The 20,395-nt window shown below is 37.8% G+C and overlaps 2 protein-coding genes and 1 long non-coding RNA gene across 5 annotated transcripts in view; 2 read left to right on the top strand and 1 right to left on the bottom strand.

Moving 5' to 3' along the window:
* The window catches only part of LOC123876857 (protein Wnt-10a), a 57,694-nt gene extending 52,211 nt beyond the window's left edge, over positions 1-5,483 (top strand). Inside the window, exons 4-6 of the mRNA XM_045923277.1 lie at positions 3,596-3,727; positions 4,261-4,382; positions 5,200-5,483. Of these exons, the coding sequence (XP_045779233.1) occupies positions 3,596-3,727; positions 4,261-4,382; positions 5,200-5,434 (489 nt within the window). The 3' untranslated portion in view covers positions 5,435-5,483. The remainder of the gene's footprint in view (positions 1-3,595; positions 3,728-4,260; positions 4,383-5,199) is intronic.
* Positions 554-17,254, bottom strand: LOC123877527. Its single transcript, XR_006798612.1, has 3 exons — positions 17,245-17,254; positions 5,518-5,525; positions 554-685 (listed from the first exon to the last, which is right to left on the bottom strand). It is a non-coding gene; the product is annotated as an uncharacterized LOC123877527 (long non-coding RNA).
* LOC123874775 (neither inactivation nor afterpotential protein C) lies at positions 9,756-20,393 on the top strand. Of its 3 annotated transcripts, XM_045920464.1 has the most exons (18): positions 9,756-9,844; positions 10,269-10,620; positions 10,711-10,815; positions 12,039-12,418; positions 12,496-12,586; positions 12,911-13,192; positions 13,284-13,672; positions 13,975-14,523; positions 14,610-14,902; positions 14,980-15,281; positions 15,364-15,653; positions 15,725-15,874; positions 15,950-16,053; positions 16,175-16,243; positions 17,284-17,471; positions 17,976-18,175; positions 18,904-19,097; positions 19,367-19,543. In XM_045920464.1, exons 2-18 carry the CDS (start codon positions 10,330-10,332, stop codon positions 19,393-19,395), a joined length of 3,906 nt encoding a protein of 1,301 aa, XP_045776420.1. In that variant the 5' UTR covers positions 9,756-9,844; positions 10,269-10,329; the 3' UTR covers positions 19,396-19,543. The 3 variants fall into 3 exon arrangements, with proteins under 3 accessions (XP_045776420.1, XP_045776340.1, XP_045776260.1); XM_045920384.1 differs by having other exon boundaries at positions 18,973-20,393; XM_045920304.1 differs by having other exon boundaries at positions 18,904-20,393.
* Positions 20,394-20,395: the final 2 nt, after the last annotated feature.

Raw genomic sequence — 20,395 nt, 5'->3', positions numbered from 1 at the left:
CCTAATTTTTGCCCATGCAAAGACAGAAAATCTGTAAGCAGCTATAAGCTTGAAATATTGCCATTAAAGATCCTCCTATACCTACAATGGGATATTTGTCAAAACGTATTTACAACATAGCACTTAAAGAAACATCACCCAAATACTGGCGCATAAAGAGGCTTAAGGAAATAAATAATGATTAATTTATGATAATATCAACCTCCAGACAAAGTCACCTCTGATCTGTTATTTTTAAACACACTTCATACAAAATTACATACTAGAGAACATTTTTAATTGGAGCTATTGTATGTAATGATACGTTAGGTTGTGGCTGTCATTATTTGTCTAGTTTTTGCTACCGCAGCCGTACTCGTTCGAATATTAAACACCCATCACACTAAGGCGCCATCTCCACGGGCGATACGACGAGTGACTCTGGACGAGTATAACGTCGCGAACTCGTCGCGTCTCGCGACGATATCGTCACGTCTAGCGGCGATACTGCCACGTTAGTCGGTACACCACAGTTGAGAGGCCCAATGAGGTGTTGTGAGCACGTCACGCGACGATCCTTTGCGGTCTCGTGGCGTATCGTTGCGAGTTGCGACGACACGCCGGCAGAATTATCGTTGTACCGTAGAGATTATCCGACGATAGTAGAACGGACTCGTTGCGATACAATCGCCCGTGGAGATGGCGCCTAACTCACCTCATTTATCAAACAAGTAGGTAATGTACCTATAGATCATTAGGACTTCATACACATTAGAGCTGCTTCGGGCTAAGTAGCCTCGGGTCGAGACTAACTGAGGCTAGTCAAATGAACACATCTGGAGTACGACCAATGGCTATAATGTCTTATATCACGTTGTGTCTCAGATTAGAGGCAAATTAAGACAACGTCCATACTTGAGTTGGTGATGCAAAAAACTGGTCAAGAAACTGGTCCCACAAGCGATGATGAATGCGTATCTCCAAATATGCGCTAAGGCTGGATCCCTCATAGCCCCATAAAAACCAATAATTTAAGAAACAAAATCAATGATTGAAATACTGACTGCACTAGCCTCTCTAGACACATCTAGTTCCAGAAGCAGTTGACTTACAAGACTTGATGAAGTCTTTACATTGTATGTGACTTTTAATCACAATCTACACCTGTCAGTATCCATACAAATATTAAGCGTGTATGTCTGTCTATTAACTTTTCACGGTCTATCGGTTTCACCAATTTTAATGGAATTTGGTACAAAGTTAGCTTGAATCTCGGAGACACGCGTTTAGGCTAGAAAGTACCCGGAAACCAATAGGTAAAGATGAAAAAAAAACTCAAATTCATACAGCCGAAGTTGTAGGCATCAGCTAGTTCTCTATAAATCTATGGTTCAGATTGAGAGTCAATTCGTAGTTCGAAAGGTAGGTCAAATATAGGCCAAAATATCTCCTATGTTCTACTAGCTACGATCGTGTGAGAGATCTCTTAATGACATCATATTTAGTCTAGTTTTACAGCGATTTATATTAAAGTGTTATAATACGTCCATCGTTGAGGAATAAACAAATCTTTCGCTTCCAAGAGCCCGATGGGAGCAATAGACTGATGACAGTTGTGCGTACACAAAACTGTGCCAGCTACTCTTGAGCCTTGACGAATGATTATAAACTGGGCATTTGAATTGGGTCTTGATAATTTTAACGATCTCACTAATTAGGCACCCACTCGATCTCATTCCAATTTATCGCAACCAGATGAAGAAGTTAGCTAATTGACTGAAAAAATATTGTATTAGAGGTTCGTCTTCTCTCTTCACTAACATTAACCAAAAAAAAATTGTGTTTCTCTTGAAAAACAAAAATGACTGATCTAAATCAAGTGCCAACCTTAGATGAAAAGAATCGCACTAGATTTATACCTGTCAATTTAGTTTGGAGATTGTACAACAGAATTAGCCAATTATTATTTTTTGGGTCTCAGCTCAGACCCATAAACTTATGTAGGTATATAAATAAAAGTTTATGCTCAAACCTAATCAAAAAAGTGTAATATCTCTATCCTCGCTCTCACATATCTATGTCGCTATCCAGTAACAGCTAACATAATAGCTGTTGCACACCAAGATAATGTGGCATTTAATGTAGCCCATTCGGCGTGACAATTACGTCTTACATCACAGGGGTCAATTCATCCGAAACAGTCCTAAAGTGTAATAGATAACAACCTATACAACACCAAGCCTTTAGTATTTTCTACAGCTAACATAATAGGTACCTACCTGTTGCACGCCAAGATATGTGGCATTAAATTAGCCTATTCGCCGTGACAATTACGTCTTACATCACAGGGGTCAATTCATCCGAAACAGTCCTAAAGTGTTATAGATAGCGCCACCATTATAACCTTATGCGGCGGTGGCGTGGCCGGGCCTTCGCTCCGGGGCCCATATTAGCCCGCCGTATTTCACGAAACGCCCGCTGAGGTGAGAACATAATAAGCGGTTCGAGGCCATTTTTAATATTCCGGCTTCATTACGACGTATTACAAACGTCTTGGGTGGCGAATTCTATCGCGGGCGCTCTTAATACCGGGTTATTAAGGCCCGTAGGATCGGGAGGCGGGCCGGGACACCGATTTATTTGAATTTTTGCCCCGACTCAATTTGGGAAATTATTCCGCCGGCGGCTTTGGCGAAATTAAGACGTCAGCGTGATTGCAGTGAGGCGTTTAATTATGTAAATGTTATGAACTAGTGGGTGGCTTGATCGCGTAATTGTGCGAGATGCGGTCACGTATCGGGACAACTCGGATTTATGATTTTGCGCGCGGCCTTTTGATACGGCTGAGTCTGAAATATGACGTAGTTCTTTTAAGAATAAGAGCATGAATACTGAGCATTAGCATCATCGTCAAAAACGGAATGCTGTAAATTACTATTCTACGTACCTACCTACTTGTAAATAATGACTAACATATGATAAGCGAGTGTGTTAGTTTGTTCTTCAATCACTCCACAATGTAGCAACAGATCGACGTGATTTGTGCAGGATATAGTTAAAGACTTAGATGTTATAGGCTTCTTTTTGCCCCGGAATATCTAAAAGTTCCTGAACGTGTTTTGAAAACCTACCTAAATGTAAGCGAATGAAATGACGGACATCAGCTTTTTTAATGCATATTAAAAATTACGGATCTTTCGGGGTATCGGGCATGGAGCGCCTTGAATCAACAGGCTACCGCTCCTCTTATCATTCAGTGCCGAAATTTCAGATATGTGTCCACCTAAGCGACTGTTATTAAAAACTATTTAATTCTTTTGAAATATAGTCAAACACTAAAACACTATAAATAGTACCTACCTATATAAGTACTTGTTGAAACAACGAAAGTAGACCAGCGCTTACCTACACCTGAAGCTCTTTAAGGTTAGCACAGCTAACGTTAGCTTGAAAGTTAAAGTTAACATAAGTCATTTAGTAAAAGAAGGAAAACTTACGGGAAAAATGGTTCGACATCCCCATACATTTTCAGTTTCACGCACAGTTAACGTTAACTTGGAAAGTTACATTCCAGGTTCTGATGGGAAATGTTTAATAATGTCTTTATTCGTCCCAGATCCTGTCATCTCACATGGAGGTACGGTGCAAGTGCCACGGGCTGTCAGGGAGCTGTCAGTTACGGACGTGCTGGCGCGCTACACCTGACTTCAGGGTTGTGGCGTCCACCATTAAAAGACAATTTCGCAAAGTAAGTCGAGATTTTTATGATGAAACAGTTAATAAAGAAATAACCATCAAATGTTCCTGATAAAAATATTAGGAATGGCTTAGCGAGCTAACCAGCTAAGGCAACGAGGAAAGTGCGCTAAATTACTTATGGCAATGTATTTGATATCGGTTTGTAGTCACTACTTTGCCACCAGTATACCACGACAAAATCACTATAACTACCCATGGGTATTATAAAAGCAAAAGTGTGTTAGTTAGTTTATTGGTCTGTCCTTCAATCCACGCCGCAACGGAGCAGCGGATCGACGTGGTTTTTTCCTTGGACATAGTTTATGATCTGGGAAGTGTTATAAGCTAGTTTTTATCCCGGAAAATAAGAAGTTCCTACAAGAGTTCAATAAACTGAATCCACGCGGGCAAGTCCCGTTCATCAGCTAGTATCTACTTACCTTAAATAAAAATTTCAACTCAAGCACATCAATCTTCAGCTATCGCCTTATAGTCCCATATGTATTGGTATTGTATTAAAGACATTATTTCTAATATTTTCAGGCGCTAGTAGTAGCCCAAGAGGAATTAAACAACGGTCCTTCGGTGCTGAGAGGGCGGCCACGAGGAAGGAGGAGGAGTCGAGCCAGACCGGCGCCGAAATCCAGCTTGCTGTTCTTTGAAAAGTAAGTACCGATCATATTATAAGGATAAACAGATAATAAAGCAATCACCTAAAAATGTAAAGTACAAAAAACTCTTAACTTTGTAGCCTCTACGGTCTACACATATCTTCAAGATCACTTACCAAAGAATTCTTAGTTGTTTCTTCTGAATTTTCTTAAAAACTTGTGCGCTCTTCAAAAAGGGAAGCAACTTGAGGTTGAATATTTGGAGAGCTATTTTCGCATAGCGAACCTATCAACCAGCCCTCCTCAAATTCCTGTGATGAAAAATGCCATCTCTTTCGTCGCAGGGTGATCTGGCTATCCAGAAATACGAATAAGCTTTAAAACAAAAACGTTTACATCGTAAAATAAGTTCATCATTAAAATAACTATAGAAAAAAAATGTGTTTACAAATTGATTCTTGCGTAGGATCACTGAAATCGGGTTATAAGTTCCAATTTATTATACAAAGAATCAAAAGCTAATTTGCTATAGGTAATCCGCTGAAAAAGGCAAATCCGCATGGTACAACAGCAGCATGCAACATGCACTACCCGCCCTCCCACTGCTAAGCATGCAGGAAAAGCCAGCCACCAAGCAAGCCCCAAGTACCACCTCGCAACACCACACAAATCTACTAGAACACGTCTTTTGCTGCGACACCGGGACATACTCAGGAGATGTAGACCTTACAGTGCACTTTGCAACTGTGGATTGTGGATTATTATTAGCAAATTAAGCTTTTGATTCCTATAAGTATATCGTGGACTTCCGCAAAGTAACGCCTGTACAATATCCGAATTTATTACTCAAAAAACAAAAAATTGTTATCAGATCACCAAGCTTTTGCGAACCGGACCCAAAAATGGACTCCGCGGGTACCTCAGGTAGGGTCTGCCGTATTGGGAGGACGTCGAGGACGGGATCTTGCGACTTGCTATGTTGTGGACGAGGGCATGCGCTGATCAGGAAGTCAAGTATCAAGGCATGTAACTGCACCTTCCATTGGTGCTGCAGGGTGGACTGTCAGAGGTGTCAGGATGATAAGTGGATTTCTATTTGCAAGTAACATTCCTAAGTTATCAGATTTTGATACATTTCGGAGAGTGTGCCCAAGAACTTATTGACGTGGTTCGTCCTTCACCATTTTACTTTAGTGCCTACTGCAAGGCATCAACTTGACCTGACCATCAGGGTTTTTATATCGAAATAACAAATCATAAGGAGAGCAAGATTTTGAACAGAAACTTAAATTAACTTCGCACAAAATAAAGACATTTTAGACTAGAGTAGAACTTGAAAACTTTTCAGTTGTTAATCTATCAGTATTAATATAATAAATTATTTTACATAATAGTCGTAGATATCGTAAATATTATTACTTAGAATTAAATTAAGATTTCGAAATTATGAACCTTTTTAGCAAATATTCTGTAATACATAATTGCACACATACCTAGATAAATGATGAATTAATTACGTAACAATATAATTATACCTAATATTATCATGTACATTCCTAGTATAATACCTACATTCCTCAATCGAGTTGTATATACATTTTTATTCCGATGTTTTCACTAACATTCCCCTGGTTGGTGATATTTATTTGTAAATTTAATATTTATTTGATAGTAAATAAGGTGACAATGTAATATTTTTAAATAATAATTAATAAGTATACTACGAAACCGACCATCTTTTAATTTTTAAACACCTCCAGAAAAATTGTCCCCAAGAATCAACATCACCAGCTCACAGCTACTAAGCACAGGTATCTCACAATGAGAAGGCTTCGTTTGGTATATTTCTACCATGTTGGCCAAGTGCACATTGGCAGCCTTCTGAATACACCTTTGAGAAATTATGGAGAACTCTTAGGCATGCAGGTTTCCTCATGATGTTTTCCTTCACCGTTAAAGTAAGTGATACACTCAATCCATAAAACATAGTATATAGCACATATTTTTAAAAAGTTAGAGAATTTTAAACCATCCGGTCCTACTTATTGTTAGATGAATCTTGCAAACTTTATGCAAGATTCATAATATGATTTTTATCAAAACTTTATGCTATAATATGATTTTTATCAAAACATGCTGAAAATGTCGATGGGAGGCAATTATGAAAAAAGTGAGTAACTAAGTATCCCGTCGCATCATTTAGGATGTTTTACTGCTCAGCAGCCGACGTCTCAATGGCGCAGTTTATAATTATGCTGTTATTTCCGTTTCATTTGGTCCCTAAAGACCCTTCGAGGCTTCGAGAGGCTTTTTCGTGTGCTCCGTCGCGCTTGGAATAGGTAGGTGTTATTTTTTTTAACTGGAACTGAAACCTCAATCTTTTTTGTATATTTGTGATCTAGGCAATATTCCTTGGCAAAAACTCTTCTTTTTATGTTTAAATCTTTTCAAAAACTTCAGTTATTGGTTATACTTTTTTCGTAAAATTATTTGTATTCAGTGAACTAATTTATTTCCTGCTGTCTTTGTCCTACAAAAATTCCAAATTTAACTAAATTATTAATAGGTTCACAGGTAAAGGATAACATCGTGAGGAAACCTGAGAATTTTCCATACCTAATGTTCTCAAAAGTGTGTTAAGTCTAGCAATTCGAACTTGGTGGACTATGGACTAATCTCATTCAGACCCTTGGCACTACTGAGAGTGGGCCGGCGATGATAGTGATGACGATGACTGATGAGTAAATTCTATTTTGGTTAAATTTTTCATATTGTATAGTAGCATCAGGCATCAGGATCAGTTTCTTCTATAGGCAAGTACCACTGTTAGAATGAATTAGAGTAAGGGAGCTCATGGTTTGATTCTGAATCGACGATCTGTCAAATATAGGCAATGGGTGACGTGAATCAAAGAATAATAATAATCGTTTCATAGACTGACGCCTGCCGGTGAAGTCGAAGCCTCCGCATTTTGTTACAAGGTCTCTCTGTCGTGAACTGAGCCACAATATTTCTATGTGCGCCACTGTTTAACTTACTGTATTAGAAGGCGAATGACAATGGATTTCAGGATTTAGAAGATTGCCTCTCATTACTGACAGGTAAACGGTCCGAATAATCTCTGAAGTGGCAAAAATAACTGTTTGTATTGTATCTTGTTCCGCCCTTCAGCTATTTACGCTTGATAGCGTAAACACTTTGGGATGACGGATCGCTTTTGGGATAAGGACGCCGTGAATGATGTATCAATAGCATTGAAGTGCGATAGGAATTTGAAGAGCTTCAACGATCGATAATATCGGCAGAGTAGGTAGGTATGTACCTATGCATATGATTCATCAATGGTGGAGTCTGCGATGCATCCGTAACAGGGTAGGTACGGTATTTATTTAAATAAATAAAATAACTAAAATAAAAATAGCATTTATTAAAAAAAACATGCGATAAGGATTAACATTATTATAAAATAAGATAAATATAACATAAAATTGAATTAAATTAGGTACATACATCAGGTACCTAGGTACATTAAATTGTTAAATATTTTCTACAACTAGATACCTAATTATAAATTATGATCTAAATATTAAATATATCATTTAAAACAATAACTTAGGTTATATTTTAAAATTTGATTAATTAATTGATAATTTATTTTCATAAAATATTTCTATAAAACGTGTTTCGGATTGCCACCGTATTTATTTACGTAAGTATAAAAAAGTACCATATCAATTATTTTCGGATATCTATTTCCGATTTTCCTGTAGATATAAGGAGTTTTGAGCACTGGTTCTAATCTGAAAATGCGATCCAAAATTGTCTCAGACCTATACTTTCGCCCATTTGATCTTTGAGGTTCAGCTTCTGTAAGAAAAAAAAATATAGTTTGCAACTCAATTTTTTTTAATAACATTAAATGCCTAGATGTAATAATAACAGTCATTTTATAAGTAGAAAATAGATTTAATAGTTGCCGCCTACCTATTTATTATTCTCTCTAGGTATGTGAATAGATACCTAAGTTCTTATTTATAAATCCATATTATGTTTCATAGTGGGTAGGTAAGCAGTCTGTACTCTAGACACAATATAATTGAATTACGTTACTTATGTAACCGTAATAAGTGGATATCGTGGTGATACGCTACATGGAACGGTGTCAAACTCATTTCTTACGACATAAAAATACCTTAGGTTCGAATCGACCGTAAACGTAATTATGGAAGGAAATTAAACACTAGTAGGAAGAAAGGTTAACGTCTTCACATAGGTAACCTATTTGCCAATAATAATTAAAAACAAAAATATGCTATGTACCTCTAGGTATTATATATAGTAAACAGTTAGGTAACAACAAATCAGATAAGTAGGTAGGTACATAGTAAAATACGCATCTGCCTGGTTATACAACATGTAATTCAGTTCAGGCGAAGCAAAAGGACAATGCTGACGTTGAGCCTCGAAGGAACATCGACTCTGCACCAGAAAAGATGTGGATTGTGGATCTACAAGAAAATGCTCAAGATAACCTGGAACAGCTGTACCGAACACAAGGTGCTGGAATTGGCCCACAAAGATAAATAACTCATGTCCACCACCATGCGAAGGTAGCTCGCTTTCTTTGGACATTTACAGAGAAGAGCACAACTCTCATTCCCAAGATTAGTGTTGGGTGGTAGAATTGCAGGCAAAAGGGCTCCCCAGGTCGCCAAAGCAAAATGATTGGACGATATTATAAGAGTGTAGACAGGGCTTAGTTACCAGAAGTTAAAAGAGGCGACTTTTAATGAAGATGATGATTAGAAACCGTAGTGTTGGCAGACTCTACATCTAGAAGGACAAAGAGCAAAGCTTTGTAGAGCAGGTAATGCGGCCGGTTGTGCGCCTATCTCTCTCTTGTAGCGAAATATTGCCATCCGTCCTAGCGAACTGTTAAAGTGACAGAATAGAGAGCACATCAGCTGTGCTAGCACATACACTTGTATTTACACATACACTATAATAATAACCCGCGCAGATGACTATGTCAATGATAGGACCTTAGGCAAGATTCTTAATTCTATTCCATGCATATATCAGCTTATATAATATGTGCCTACAGCTGTACATTCATTGATTTTTGATGGAGTTCGTCTTTCACTAAGCTTACCCTTACTCGGTCTGTACTGCAGAACAAATCTGCTCCATTTGCCGTTGGCTTATGACAGACATCACCGACCAACTGACACTTCAACTTGCTAAGCCTTTTGATTATAAGATTTGGAATACTCTTCCGTGATCGATGTTTCTGATCTGTTGCCTTCAACTCCTGCCTCCTGATGATCTAAAAGGAAAATTCTCTTAAAAAATAATTATTTTTTAATTGCAAACAAAGCAACGGTAACAACTAGTCGCGTAGTAACACTGTTACGAGGGATTACCGTCGATTTAATTTCTGAAGCCCCGGCACTTGCGAGGCGTCCCGTCGCGCAACCTTCAGTACAATCCCGGACGAGTTGTGGTACCGACGTGTGGTGAGCATTTTAACACTAAAATATTTATTTGAATTAAAAAAACAATTGTATTTTTTTTTAATTTAATGTGATAAGTAAATTGTTTTAATTATAGCATTGTCATTTTTAAGAAGTTATAATTAAAGTTACAGTTAAAGTTCAAAGTTAACTTTACTTTTGCGATATGTACTAAAATCGTACCTGTCATAATGCGATCATATCATATTTTTATTTAAGAACGTCCTAAACGCAAAGTGAGCGTTCTTTTGTCATTTTTGCAGCATTAGCTTTTTGAGCAAACTGTGGCAAACTGCTTTAAACCTGTCACATAGTAATAAGCATTTAAAGACGCCACAATAACTTGGAATTAAATATTATATTAATTGCGGTATTTTGAAATAAATTAGTTATTTTTTATATAACAGTATTTAAACTTTGAACACAGGTCGCAAATATTTTTGTAAACCAAATAAAGTATTGAATCCACGCATGACCAATCTAACAAAATGAAGGACGGTCTTAACATACCGTCCCTGCAAAGTCCCCAAAGCCGCTACTCCCTCGTAAAGAAACTTGGCACTGGGGTCTTTGGAGAAATTCACAAAGCCACGGATGGCCAAGCAGCTGGCAAAGAAGTTGCCGTTAAAATAGTAACCCTTAAAGAAGAAACCGAACCACATATACACGAGGAATACAAAATATTACGGGATTTCACCCAACACCTTAATATCATCGATTTTTATGGTGTATTCTGTGATAAATCTGATTATTCGAGGAAAATATGGTTCGTACTAGAGGTGAGTTGGGTACCTAAACCAAAAAAAAAGGAAACTTTAAATTCTATACTCCTATTTATAAATCATTTACGCAATAATTTTACTTTACAGTTGTGCCAGTATGGATCTGTCATCGATATTGTCAGAAAACTCAAAGCAGCGGACAAAAAAATGTCCGAAGAGCACATAGCTTATATTCTGAAATATACGATCAAGGTAAGTCCATATTCGACGGACTATAAACATGTCGTTCGTCACATCCGAGTCAAGATGGCTGTTTATAAAACAAAGGGCCTGCCAGTCCAACTTTCAACGGCTGAATCAATTGGTAGTTACTTTGAATGCAAACTCAATTGTTCTCCGATCTCCGTCCGGGCGATTCCCTCTTGTAGCGTGACGTGGAATAAAATATTGCCCGGCGAATATCCACGTACGTTGAAATACTATCTAGGGCCATTACTTAAAATGCATGCCGCTTTATTTGATTCGCGACGGAACAGTCGAACTTGTCGATGTGAATGTCGGTGCGCGCCCGACAACCGACAACACCGTGATGGCCCCCCATCGAGGCGCATCGCTCAATTATCGTAAATAATGCTCGCACACACAAGATATACGGACCTTTGCGTCGGTAGCCAACGATCTTCGATATCGTTTACATCTATGTAAAACCTTCCTTACAGCCCTCGTTTGAGAGTGTTTAATCCCGAGCACAAATCGAGGCGTTAAGCTTTAAGGAAGTTGCACAGAGTTAAATGCGTATTATCTTTATGCAAACCACTTGGTTCATCAATACAAGACAGTGCATCTTCTCAGCTTAGTACATTTTCATTGAATCGAAAGCATATCCCGTGAGATTGCAAGTAGACTTTGTCAACCTCTAGGATTTTAACAGAGTTTGTAAGTTTTGCATATTTCTAGACAAAAAATAATACGATAAACTTGTACGAGGATTTCGAACCTGTTTATATGCTCGACCTAGTGTAAAATTAAAAATAAATCACTAGCAACCATACGAGTAACCCGATAGTTGTGAACGCATTAACCGAGTGATATATCAAACAGTAGAGCGCAGACAGGTCGCGACAGAGCTGCGCCCTGATGCGTATGCAAATAGCTCCCAATGAATCTCATGGGCGTGTGGACCGCTTGATTGACACTGACGTTTGTATCGTCGTCTCTTTAAAACGGTGCTGCTTTGTTGATCCTGTTTATAATACTTAGTATTAGCCTAATTTAGCATGTAGGGCAGTCTTCTTAACTCCGTATAAACAGCTAGTGTTAAGAGAGCCACGCTACATGCCTCAAACCGGATAAGCAGGCTTTAAAAGTTTCAAAACAAACCGTTTATCTTAATTTTTGATTTGAGCAAACTCTTATTGCTTTTATTTGACACATTTCGTTTTATTAAAAAAATATTCCGTAACTATTTCTTTCAGGGTGTATGTTATCTACATGAGAATAATATCATCCATCGCAACATACGATGTAATAATATTCTTATCACAAAAGATGGGGAAGTCAAAGTTACCGATTTCGGATTATCATGTAAACTAAACGGAAGTGATGACACTACTAGAACGGTTATTGGCTCACCGAGTTGGATGGCGCCAGAAATGGTCGCGGGAGGTGAAGAGGGATATGGTAATAGAGTGGATGTTTGGGCTTTAGGAATCAGCACAATTGAAATGGTCGATGGCAAAGCACCTTTTGAAAATATGCATCCTACCTGTGCACTGTTTCAAATCGTAAGAAATCCTCCCCCAGGGGTAGCAAAGCCGTCAATGTCGTCAAATGACATTAACGATTTCATTAATGAGTAAGTTAACGTATCATTCAGTTACAGGATACTAACTATTATTATATTGAGTAATACAAATTAGACTGTCATTTCAGATGCCTCGAAAAAAATCCTGAACATCGTCCATTTATGGCGGAGTTAGAAGAGCATCCATTTATACAGTCTGTACCGGAAAATGACTTCCATGTAAGATACAATATTGTTTTTTAATCAAACTCATGGTATTACATCATTTTATTTTAAAACTAGCTGATACCCGCGACTTCATTCGCGTGGATGTAGTTTTCTAAAAATCCCGTGGGAACTCTTTGATTTTCCGGGATAAAAAGTAGCTTATGTGCTAATCCAGGATATTATCCAGGATATCTCCATTCCGAATTTGAGCCAAATCCGTCCAGTAGTTTTTGCGTGAAGGAGTAACAAACATACACACACACACACACACACGCACACACATACAAACTTTCGCCTTTATAATATTAGTGTGATTAATGAATATTTTCGTTGCAGCTGTCTACTGAGTTGAAAATGCTTGCAAACGACTTACTTGAGAAAGAAGTACCGTTCAGATTTCCAGAAAGAATAATCAAAAATGGTCTCCTTATTAATGAGGGTGGTAAAGAACCTGAAGTGATGCAAGTTGAAGATCTTGCTGCTTTGGAACGATTAACCGAAGATAATCTTATTCGTGAACTTGAATTAAAATACCAAAAAGGCCACTTTATGTCATTTATTGGTGACGTCCTATTGATACTTAACCCAAACACTCATGAAGATATTTATAATGAAGAAGTAAATATGGTGTTGGCAACAAAAAATTCTATGATATTTTCTATTACTAAAATTGCTCTTGAAATAATTGAAACTTATCTTTGCTTTTCAGTATCACAAAAAGTACGAATGCAAATCAAGATCAGATAACGCCCCTCACGTTTTTTCTGTAGCCGATAGTGCGTTTCAAGATGCTCTACACCATAACGAGCCTCAATACATAATTTTTTCTGGGGAAAGTAAATCAGGAAAATCAACTTACATGACCCACACACTTTCTCATCTTACTTATTTGGGAGCCATGAAAAATAATACTGCAGAAAGAGTTCAAAAAGCTACAAGTGTTATTCAAGCCTGTATAAGCTCAGCGACTCCTCTGAACTCCAGCTCTACTCGAGGCATACTGCAAGTTCAAGTAACTTATGGTACATCAGGAAAACTAAGCGGAGCTCTCTTTTGGTTATATCAGCTCGAAAAGTGGCGTGTATCGTCGACGGACATGTAATTAATCTTTTACCTTAAAATACTTAGATGTAATTTATAAAACTGCGGTCATCACGCATACTTTATTAATCCCCGACCCAAAAAGAGGTATGTTATAAGTTTGACGTGTGTATCTGTCTGTGGCATCGTAGCTCCTAAACTAATGAACCGATTTTTTGTTTGAAAGGTCGCTTGATCGAGTGTTCTTAATCCAAGAAAATTGGTTCAGCCGTTTGAAAGTTATTAGATTTTTTCTAGTAACTGTAACCTTCACTTGTCGGGGGTGTTATAAATTTTAATTTACACTTTTCATGTTTCAGGACTCATGCCAATTTCAATTTGCTTTATTACTTTTATGACGCTCTTGAGGCAAAGAATAGACTGGATGAATTTTGTTTGGAAAGGAACAGAAAACATCGATATCTAAGAATTTTAGACGAACCGTCAAGAACAGCAAAAGGTGTGCGAGAAACCCCGCGGGATAACGTTAAAAAGTATGAAGAATTTATTGAAAACTTAAAAATATTGGACTGGGAAGAGGAGGACATAAAATTTCTTGAAACTGTTTTAGCAGCAATTCTCATTTTGGGTAATGTGAGATTCAGGGACGGAAAACATGGTTCAGCTGAAATAGAAAATGTTGAAGAAGCGAAAAAAGTGTCCAAATTGTTGTCCCTAGAGGAAGTAAAGTTTCTTTGGGCACTTCTAAATTACTGCCTTATTGAGAACGGTTCTGCCGTTAAAAGGAAACATTCAACTGATGAAGCGAGAGACGCAAGAGATACATTAGCAAGTGCTCTATATAAAAGACTTGTTGATTGGTTGATCAATCTAATTAATGCCAAATTGTCATTTATGCGAGCTGTCTTGTAAGTATCCCTACCTATTGGGAAACAGAAATATACTCTTATATTTGTAAGTAATGGTTGAGATATTAATTTAATAAATTTTTCAGTGGCGACAAATATTCTGTAAGCTTATTAGATATGTTTGGATTTGAATGTTATCATAGAAACCGTTTAGAACAATTGATAGTAAACACTACTAATGAACAGATACAATTTTTGTACAACCAAAGAGTATTCGCTTGGGAAATGCAAGAAGCGGCTGAAGAAGAGGTCCCAGTGACGGATTTGATGTTTTATGATAATAAAAACTCTGTCGACCAATTGATGGGGAAACCTCTAGGAATTTTTCACATTTTGGATGAAGCCAGTCGAGCTGGCAATGGACAAGAGTTTATCATGAGTAAGTAAATAAACCAGTTCAAACAATAATATTATGAATGATATCAGATATTTTAAAATTTAAAAACATTTTTGCAGCCACAGTTAAATCTAAATGTAAGGGACCATATGTAAAACTTTCTGGGAGTCACGAATTTTGTGTTGCACATTACACTGGTAAAGTGAATTATGACGCGAGAGAAATGGCTGATAAAAACAAAGATTTCCTTCCGCCTGAAATGATTGAAACTATGAGAGCATCAACTAACATTACATTACAGCAATTATTCAAAAATAAACTAACCAAAACTGGGAATCTCACTGCAGCGTCCAACCAAAGTTCATCAGCAGCGTCTTCGAGATCGAAAACTGAAAAAGAACAGGAAAATATTAAAGCCAGGGTATGGAGTTACACGTATAAATGATTTTCATATGATGGATATTATTCTATTCTTACTAAATAACAATCATGTGCTTTTGCAGAAGTTCAACACGGTTTCTAAGGGTCAGTATTCCCAAATACGTAGAATGAGGACTGCTGCTGCAACATATAGGGCCACAAGCTTGGAGCTCCTTAAGCAACTCTCCATAGGCCCTGGTAGCGGAGGAACAAACTTTATAAGATGTATTAGAACGGACTTAAATGACAATCCTTATGGATTCCAAACCGAATTGGTGAGACAGCAAATCCGAGCCTTGGCTGTTTTAGACACGGCTAAAGCGCGCCAAAGAGGATTTTCATACCGCGTTCCGTTTGCTGAATTCATCCGAAGGTAAGGAAGATATTATCATTTTTCTTTACCTAGTTGAAAGTAAAAGTGTCTTTAACAATTTTTTCCAACAGATATCGCTTCTTAGCCTTCGATTTTGATGAAAATGTTGATGAAACGGCTGACAACTGCAGATTGTTAATGATTCGTCTGAAAATGGAGGGGTGGGAACTGGGCAAAACGAAAGTCTTCTTGAAATATTACAATGAGGAATTTTTAAACAGGTAGGTACATACAAACTTTCAGTTTATGAATGTAGAATGTTTGACCCAATCTAATTATCTTATTTGTTAACACAGATTATATGAAACACAAGTGAAGAAAATCATAAAAGTACAAAGCATGATGCGTCTTTTCTTGGCAAAGAGGAATGCTGTTAAAAATAAATCAAAAAAATTGCACGGTGAGTGATTCGGCTAGCTCTTAGTATTTTTCAAACCTACCTATTAATATTTTCTGTGGGATACTTAATTTCTTTAGATTAATTAGCTTAGATTGTTTTTAAAAATCGGCTTTAATTCCAGTACAAGAATTAAAGAAACAAAAAACACTCGATGTATCTGAAGAAGAGGCTGCACTGCGCATTCAAAAAGGTAACGTACCTAAATACAAACTGCAAAGTTAATCCAGGGACTTATCTAGCGGCATTATGCCAGTGTTTTCAATATTCTATTCCAATACATTTTCTTCACACACATACAATAGCACGCCTAACCCATACATAATATCATTATCATTAATCACTTACCTACCGTTAGATGAAATCACTGCTTAACGTTAACTTGCGATAAAAAAACGTTCTCTGTATTTGCCACATAAAATACTTGATTTTGTTTTTTCAAAGTTTTCCCTCTGTTTTATGTTACCGTCATCACGTATGAAAAATTCCATAAAATTTTCCTCTTTTGTTTCGTTATTTCTTCATGTCTGTAAAGCGGAATTTACATTACGACGTTAACTATCAATTGCGTGTCTATGACCAACCCATTGCCGACCCACTACTGAGCACGGGTCTCTTCTCAGAGTGAGAAGGCTTATAGTCTGCCACACTGGCCTAATGCGGATTGGCAGACTTCACCTTTGAGTAATGGAGAACTTTCAGGCATGCAGGTTTCCTCACGATGTTTTCCTTCCGGTCAAGCAATGTTAAAGTTTTGTTTCCGTTAAAGCAAGTGATATTTAATTGCTTAAAGCGCAGATAACTGAAAAGGATCTGAAACTGAAAAGCGTGCCTGGGATCGAACCCCCTACTTCCGATTAGGAGCCGGACGTTCTAACCACTAGGCTATCACAGCTACTTTTGATAATTGCATGTGTAAACGTAAACGTCTGTGTGACGAACTATAAATAGCTCATTCACACAGACTGCGTAAGCGTAGACGTAGCGCGTACCATTGCGTTGTAATGAATGGAACTGTATGAAACTTGGCACACCGCTTGCGTAAAGCGTGGACGTATGCGTAACCCGGTGTGTTAGGGGTTTACGCGCATCACTACCCACGTGTCATGTGTACGCAATTGGTGTGAATCGGCCTTCAATTTCGCAATGCTAAACTCTTTTGATGTTGATAGTTTTTGTTTAGGAAACTGTCACATTTATTTCCAAAAACCCACTCTATTTGAAAATTTGCAGCTTACAGAGGATACGTAGTACGCAAAGCATACGGGCCACTCGTGAACAAGTCTACGGGAGAGATCGACGAGGTAACCGCTAGATTCCTGAAGCGATTTGCCAGGAAATGGAAGAGTCGATCAATGTTCCAAGTTCTGTTACAGTACAGAGCTTTACGGTACCAGGACTTGGTACACTTTTCGCAGCAGGTGGGTATAGAAATTATTTTACTTTTCTTAACACTGCTGATCGATTCCGGTAAACCTGCATCAATCATGATTACAATCGCAATCGTTGTTATTGGCTGGATTTGTGGTATTCTCATTGCAACAATGCATTGTAACCAATAACAAGCGAGCGTCAACCAATCAGAGGTGATTGCGATCGTGACATTATAGCTGTCATTTTACCACAATTAAGCCGCAAGAAACAATATTTTTTCCAATAACTACCTACCTACCTTGCTACCTACTTTTAAATTTTCCCTTAAAGTTGAGATATTTGATAAGTAAAATTTTAACACAACACAAATTACGGTAGGTACAGTGAATGACAATTAATATACTTAATATTTAAAAAAAAACTTACTCATATTGGGTAACTAGGTAGGAGTAATAGATGCGAACTCTAGAAAATGCAGGTGTTTTAGCACCTTTAAGCCTGCAACAATATAGTACCATTTTTGATTATACAAATTACCCTTAATTTTTTAGGTACACATTTACAATCAGGCTGTAGTTGAAGCTCTCCTTAACACCAGTTCATCCGTGGTCCTCGATCGAGTGGATCCTCATGCCAAGGAAAAAAATTACCTTGGCTCTGTGCCGCCCACTGTTTGGAAGCTTCCCTTCCGAATGGACCAAATACAGTTTTACGATACGTCGCATATGTGCGACCCTTCAGTTAAGAGCACGTAAGTTGAGCAGGAAGAGGTTGCAAAATCTTGGAATCACACTAATAAGGCGAAAGTTTGTGTGTTTATGTTTGTTACTCTTTCACGCAAAAAGTACAGATTTGGCTGAGATTTGGAATGGAGACAGAGTGTACTCTGGATTAACACACAGGCTACATCCCAGAAAATCAAAGAGATTCCACAGGATTTTGAAAAACCTTAATCCACGCGAACGAAGTCGCGGGCATCAACTACTTTTAAATATTATTCCTACTTACCAAAAATCAAAATCGTTCGTCTTGGTTTACCTAAACCTAATTTTTATATCTTAACCCCCTTTAATTCTTATTAATACGGACGTAGAATATGTTTAAAATATAATAGGTAGGTACTTAGGTACCTATCTACTAAAATCGAATACAAACAAGCTACTTATACTTACTTCCGTTGTCAAATGTCAAGTTAGTCCATCTACAGTAGATTACTTGGGTACTTCTTTCTTCTTCCTCTGGCCTGGTTTCCGCACTTAAACGTTTCCGTCTGTTGTGCGTTACTTGGGTACAATCTCTTTCTAGATTAATAGATTTTATCCAGCGCTAGAGAACACCTTTCTCTAACTTTCAGTGAACTTGATATTTGACAACACAAGTACGGCCATTTTCTATTTAACAATGAATAATATCACTCACGATAGTTCAAAGTCATGAAATTATGAAATGTGTAATACTATAATTGGTTTCTCATTGTAGGGACACATTTGCAAGCCCATATGACTCCGACAGTGAACAGTGGGATGAACCTTTGAAACGTCGTTGCAGCGCGGCGCAAACGGAACCGTTCAAGGCGTCGACGAGCACGCAGACCCTCCTTACCATACCATTCTGCAGAGATCCCACTGTACCCGTGCCAACGTTACCGCCGGAAGACACGGTGCACTCAAGACGTGAGAGCTTCAGCAAACCTGTTATTTATAAGAGACCACCATGCGTTTCCCCCCAAAGCTATTATCAACCACCCGTTCCTTGGTCAAGCGGAGGTGTCGACACCAAAATTTTAGAACACACCGACTACCGTAGAGGGAGTAACGCGTTAGGTTACTCAGTAAACAAAAGCGATTTACCCAACCCCGTTAGCGAACTCCAAGCCCTGGCTAAATATTCAAGGGGTCCCAGAGACGATGACGATGATGATGATCCTCCGTTTAATTTCCAGGCGATGCTCAAGAAGACACCGAAGAATAGAGCCTCCATGAAAAGACACGGGGAAATAAACGATTCATACGATAGCCCGTCGAGGAATCCATCTCACAATAGGATGTATACCAATAGAAACGACGACCCGTACAATAGACCCTCAAAGAATTCTTCCAATATGAGAGGCTATAATAATAGACACGAAGAAACGTTTGAAGATTCGTTCGACCGCAGTTCCTATGGAGCAGCTGTTCCTAAGCGGAACTTAATTTCGCCTAGCCAAGACTCTTACGTAAATATGTCTCCAGCCCATTCTGTTTCTTCCAGTAGAGGACCACCACGATACGAATACGATAGAAACGCCCGTGACTTTGAAGATTCCAATAATTACAGGAAGAGAGACTTTCGAGAGGATCGTGGCTACATGGACAACAAGAACCACATGGAAACGGTTGAAATTGCACCGGGCTTAACTATTGAGGGTGAAGTAGCAGATCTATAAAAATTAAACCCAAAATTCTCGTCGTAAAAAATATATTTAATCTCCATTTAGTTTTTAATAAGCATACATATTGCTCTCTATATTATTATATTACCAAGATTATTTTGACTTTGCAATATTAAAGCCATAAATTACGTGTTTTAGTACAAAAAATCAGTGGCGTGGCTAGGATCAGTGGTTAAAAAATCTTGATAGTAATAAGTTTGATTTTTGACCCTGTGGTGTACCCAGCTACTCCACTGTATACATTTTTTTGTTATGCTTTAATAATAATGGTCTCAATAGAGTTAAGTATATTAAATTCATTTCAAAATTTAAAGCGTTAGCTAAATTTTCTTTCACTTCCAAATACATTCACTTCATAGAAAAATATGACATTTTTAGTCTCCTTATTGTTATGCTTATTCGAAATTGCTTTGGTAACTATTATTATTAATTAGGTACTTAAATATCTAAATTGTGTATCAATATAGAAATAAGATGTGGTCTGTGTAGATGGCTATTGTCAAAAATGTCTGCATCTAATATAAAAAAATACAAAATATT

This window comes from Maniola jurtina, chromosome 1 (assembly GCF_905333055.1).
Source record: "Maniola jurtina chromosome 1, ilManJurt1.1, whole genome shotgun sequence".
Lineage (NCBI taxonomy): Eukaryota > Metazoa > Arthropoda > Insecta > Lepidoptera > Nymphalidae > Maniola > Maniola jurtina.
Note: the sequence above shows the minus strand (reverse complement) of the source record. Positions and strands in the feature narration are given on the sequence as shown.